Here is a 6,000-nt window from a genome sequence, read left to right as displayed (position 1 = left end):
CATACTGAATATACAAATCATTACATAATCTTCGGATCCTCATAATCTCATCTACACCATCCTCTCCATAGAGCAAAGGAAAAAAGAAATCTAACAACTTCGTTTTAAACCTAGGGTCTAAAACCATCGCAATCCCCATGACACCATAAATCACACTCCAATATTGTTTTAACTTTTCATCCATCTAAGTCACCATCTTCCTTACCAAATCATCCTCATCTATTAGCATTTTAGTCACATGAAGTCTAACTTCACAAATCTTGGGAAAATAAGAATTGGTAGAGGGTTTTTTCGTTGTAGAGAATACGAGTGTGGTATCATAAAATATTTCAAGCTTCTCACTGATATTTTCTGCAAACTCCCATTCTTCATCACTTGGTAAACATCTAAAATTTGAATCTTGACACTTTAAACACCTAAATATCCCTTTATAAATGAAAGCTGTTTGAAGCTTCAAATACATTGAATTCCAACGTGTCTTACAATCAAGACCTAACTTCTTTGTGCTTAGAATGCTTGCATGACATGCCATTTCCACAAATTTTTGCTTCCTTTTAGGCGATGTCATTCAATAGGAAACAGTTTCACGGATTTTGAATATTGTTACTCTAATAACCGATAAGCCATCTTGAACAGCTAAATTGAGAATATGCACGCAACAATGCATATGAAAAAAATTGCCATGTAACATAAGGGTGGAACGTTGAAGCTCTCCTAAGATATACTGGACAACCGCATCATTGGTGGAGCAATTGTCAACCGTCAATGTGGACAGCTTCAAATCAATATTCCACTCATAAAAATAGTCTATTAACACTGCAGAAAACACATCTCTAGTATGTGGGCAACGCACATATACGAACCTACAATATAAATTGTAGATAATTAATATTTTAATTTATCTTAAAATTTTACAAAAAAATAAGAATAATGAAACATAAAAATTAAAAAAACACAATACCTTAAAAGTCGATTATTTAAGACCCAATTATTATCGATAAAGTGTGTTGTGATGGTCATATATCCTTTGTTCTGGTTGCTAGCAGTCCACAAATCAATAGTGATGGCAACTCTACTCCGGTTGTTGTTGAACATTTTCATGGACTTCATACATCTTCATAATGTCCCTCTTAATAGTTCTCCTAGAGACAATAGATACTTTTTTGGATGTCTCAGAAGATCAGTTGATATCCTCTTCTAAATCCCTTCTTTTGGTTGATGTTGACATGGTGTAATGTAACCTATTAATAACGTACAGATAACACCCACAAAAGAATAAAGATGTTAAAAAATAACGGCAAAAAAACCCTTACAACAATTTAGACATTTGTTAAAAAAAATTGCAAAAGAACTCGACTCGCAATAGATGTAAATTGCAGGTTCCATTTGCCAACTACACTACAGTTTGCAAATACAAATAGCAGATGGAACCTGCTACAGTTTGCATTTCCAAAGTGTAGATGTAGTTTGCATGTGTGAACTACAGTGCAGTTTGCTTGGCAAACTACACAGTAGGTACCAACATAAACTTCAAGCAAACTACACTACAGGTGCAAACATAAACTTCACTGCAGTTTGCTAGTGCAAACTGCACAGCAGGTGCAAACATAAACTACATTGCAGTTTGCACAAGCAAACTGCACAACAGGTGCAAACATAAACTACACTGCAGTTTGCACAAGCAAACTGCATAGCAAGTGCAAACATATCTCATACAAAAACTCAGATCGGATCATAACTCAATCAATCTAAACCCTTAAACCCCACATAAAATCTTCAATCACACGAACCAATCTAAACCCTTAAACCCCACATAAAATCTTCAAGCATAACTCAATCAATCAATCTAAACGGCAAATACGAAAACAAGCTTGGATCATAACTCAATTAATGTAAACCTTTAAACCCACATAAAATTTTCAATCATACAAACCAAAATTGATGAAAGCCCAAAACTTTAAAAGAAAACAAACCTCTTTTTCTTGAATCTTGACACAAAGGGCATGGAGAAAGACCTTGTTTGTGCAGGACTTACAAAGTTGATTAATAAAAGAACCATAAAAACAGACAAAATAGAAAGTGGGTTAAACCTTTCAATTGAAAAAACACTCTCTCAATTCAATGCAACCAAATATTGAAGTTCCAGAAAAGAGAATCGAATGGGTAGAATTTAAGACATACAAATGAATTGTGGAAGCCAGAATCGGCGAAGAGGCGATGATATCCCAATAAAGGTTTGATGATGAAGAGGCGGACTAGGCGGTAACGTTTTAACTAGATAAGGGATTTAGGGTTTCAAACTTTGAATCCATTGTGAGTTGAGTTGAGTTATGGACTTGGGCATAATTTGAATTTATAAATGAAGGGCAAAACCATTATTATAAAAATATAACAAAGGCAAATGGGTAATTACGTAATGGAATTGAAAATTTGAAACAATAATTAAATCATTTAATTTAAATGAAGGACAAGGTCCACAAGGACTTTATTTATAATGATTTATGGATTTATTATAATGAATCAAAATATCAAAATAATAATTATGATACATTATACATATATATAAATATATTATATATTAACAGTATAATATTATGTATTATTGTATTAAGTAATAAGTATTAACATGTGATATTATGATTACGGATAATAACATATTATGTATAATCAATAATGTATAATGTATAATATATAATCTTTGTTTTATAGTATATTATGTATAATGTATAATATATAATACATTATGATAATTTCTGAATAAATTATACCATATATATTATACTAATATTCTAAATAATACATAACATTATACGTAATGTATTACATATGATACATTAAACATATATATTATAATAAATTCTAAATAAATAACTACCATATATATTATAATAAATTCTAAATAAGTAGCTACCATAATATAACAAGGGCTATTAGGTAATGGAAATATGGAATTGAAATAATGATTCACTGAGGGACAAAAAAAAAAAATTATAATGATTTATTGATTTATTATAATCAATCAAAATATCAAATGATACATTATACATATATAACATATATATTATGTATTAACATATAATTATAGATAATGACATATTATGTATAATATATGTATAATATATGTATAATATATATATATATATTATACATATATATCAAATGATACATTATACATATATAACATATATATTATGTATTAACATATAATTATAGATAATGACATATTATGTATAATATATATATATATATATGTTATATATTATACGTAATATATGGGGCTCAGCGAGGAATTCGAGGCGGGGACAAAACGGGGTTGGGCTGAGGCGGGACAAGACCAATCCCGCCCTCGACCTATCCCCGAATTTGGGGACCAATTTTGGGCCCATGCCCGACCTAAACCCTGAATAATTCGAGGAAATTCTACCTTGTTTGAGGCGGGTCGGGGCAGGTCTCCATGAGGCCGGGTATTATGCCCATCCCTACTCAAACCCCTTTTCCCCCAAAAAAACCCATGGAATCGCCATTAATAGACACAGAGAAGGAAGTTGTGGTAATACACTCTCGAATCCAGTTGATCATTCGGGGAGGGAAACCAGACATGTGAAGTGTCTATAACATAAAGCTCAAGTCCACACAATCATAAGCTTTTTGAATGTCCACCTAAAAGCACATAAAAAAAACCCCACTATTTTTGTGGTAGTTCCTGAATAGCTCTTGCGCTGATAACACTTTATCACTAATCCATCTCCCGGACACAAGCAATCTGGGTCTCATCCACCAAGCTAGCCAAGCAACTTATCATTCTATTCACGATGATTTTGGATGTACACTTGTAAAGGGCAATACAACAGGAAATAGGCTGAAAGTCACTAACTCTTAACAACACCTGCAATTTTGGGTTTTCAACATATTTCCGAAATATAATACATAGAAAAGAAAACTAAAAGAAGAAGAAGAATAAACAAGAAGCTAATAAAGAACTTTCCAAAAGAAGATCAAACGGTGTAGTTATGTTTGCTTTAGGTCTAGAAGGATATGAGATCAAAACATTAATTTTTATTGTAAAAGAGTAGCATTAAGTAATTTTGATAATTATCACGAGTTTGCTTGTGAAATTATGAATTCTAATTGACCTCTATTTTTTTATTTTTTATTTTTTTTGTAGCTGCAAATATTAAAGCTTTGAAGTAAAAGTCTGGAGAAAGAATAATAATATTTTATGACAATTATATCCCCACTTAAAGTAGAAGAGGGTTGAAGAAAAAAATGATGGGGTTTAAAAATTACTTCCCTAAACTTTATTTGCATTGGACGTTATGTGGAATTTCAGATTCAAAGGTTAAAATAAGAGATATAACTCGTAGAAGATAAGGCTAATATTGAAATAAAGTTTGTGCTTAATTTTATTAAATAAATTTAATTTAATATGAGGCTTGCAAAAAATTTTGAGGGGTTCAAATAATCAGTCCATGCCTTGGTCTATTGTTCTTGATATTTCTTAATGAGCAACTATAATTGGGCTTTTTGTTGATCCACTTCCATGAATGGACTGCAAGGAAAGCCCAAGAGAAACAATTTGAACCAGCCCAATATCTAACGACTAACAGTGTGCTACCAGTACCGGCCCACTGCTTGATGTCCACGCCACGCAACAGGAACTGAGTTGGGACTTGGGAGTATGGTAATAGAATACAAGGGCGTAAAGGGTCGAAATTTATTCTGCCTAAGCGTAATACATATGCAATGTGGTAAAATCCTGTGCCGCCGTCTCTCATTTTCTCCTGTCTTGCTTCACTCTCAAAGCCATTTCTTAAAACCCTGGTCTTATCTCCGCTCCTTCTCTTCTTTCGCCATGGCGGCCCCAAATCACCCCAAAGACGAAGACTATCTGAAGAACGTCATACCGAAACGAATTAGTCTTTTCCAATCCATTCAGTCACAACAACAAGCCCACATTCAGTCGCTACCTCACGACCCTATCGAGTTCGTTTTTCTTCCTTTATCTTTTCTTCTTCTTTTTAAATCTTTTTTTTTTTTTTTGTCTAATTAGTAATATTAGTTGGTTGTTTTTGAAAGGATTGTGTTGCCGGATGGGTCTGTGAAGGAAGGAAAAAGATGGCTAACTTCGCCCATGGATATTGCCAAAGGGATATCAAAGAGTTTGGCAGCCAATGCTCTCATTTCTATGGTGGATGGAGTTTTGTGGGACATGAATAGACCGTTGGAAGGCAATTGTCAACTCAAACTGTTCACATTTGAGACTGATGAAGGTCGTGATACTTTTTGGCACTCTAGCGCCCATATTCTTGGACAGGTTGTTTGAATCTCTACGGTTGATCTTTGGGTCTTTAATGGCTATATTCTTAATTACATTTGTTGTTTGTTGTGCTGCAGGCAGTGGAAATGGAGTATGGTTGCAAATTATGTATTGGACCCTGTACCACAAGGGGAGAGGTACATGTTGGACACTTTTTCTTTTTTTGAATTCGTTTTATTAGTGTTATAGAGTATAACGAATTTCTTTTATTTGTTGTTTCGTACCAAACTAGATGTTGGAATGAGGAGGAAAAGTATGGATTTTAAAAAATATTGGTTGTAGAGTAATTACAACGCTTTCGAAATTTTGTGCTGATTTTTGTAGTTGCATTGCAAAGAAGCGAAGATTGGTTGTAGAGTAATTACAATGTTTTTTAAAATTTGCTCAAGTTGGGTAGAGATTCATGTTAGGTTGATTGAGAGAGGCTTTGACTTGGATGTGTGCTGATGAATTTTTAGGGCAGTTTCGGGTTGTAGAGAGTGATAATTATTAATGTTCTTATATGAAAACAAATTGTTGGATAGCTGCTACTAAAGTGTCATGGGAACTTGTCTCATCTCAGAATTAGTAGATTCTTTAATGTTTGGTCCTACTGGATGTATCCTGTTTAGAGAGAAGCTGGTTGAGAATAAGAAGGCGTCCATTAGCATGTTTCAAAAGTATTTCAGGAGTTACATATAGAG

General features: G+C 33.2%; 1 protein-coding gene across 1 annotated transcript in view; it reads left to right on the top strand.

Annotated features, from left to right (window-relative positions):
- Window positions 1-4,728: 4,728 nt before the first annotated feature.
- The window catches only part of LOC116121324 (threonine--tRNA ligase, mitochondrial 1), a 31,486-nt gene continuing 30,214 nt past the window's right edge, over window positions 4,729-6,000 (top strand). Inside the window, exons 1-3 of the mRNA XM_031407277.1 lie at window positions 4,729-4,983; window positions 5,077-5,314; window positions 5,395-5,454. Of these exons, the coding sequence (XP_031263137.1) occupies window positions 4,739-4,983; window positions 5,077-5,314; window positions 5,395-5,454 (543 nt within the window). The 5' untranslated portion in view covers window positions 4,729-4,738. The remainder of the gene's footprint in view (window positions 4,984-5,076; window positions 5,315-5,394; window positions 5,455-6,000) is intronic.

Source organism: Pistacia vera, unplaced genomic scaffold, assembly GCF_008641045.1.
Source record: "Pistacia vera cultivar Batoury unplaced genomic scaffold, PisVer_v2 Contig973, whole genome shotgun sequence".
Lineage (NCBI taxonomy): Eukaryota > Viridiplantae > Streptophyta > Magnoliopsida > Sapindales > Anacardiaceae > Pistacia > Pistacia vera.
The sequence above is the reverse complement of the archived record's forward strand: the minus strand, read 5'-3'. Positions and strand labels throughout refer to the sequence as shown.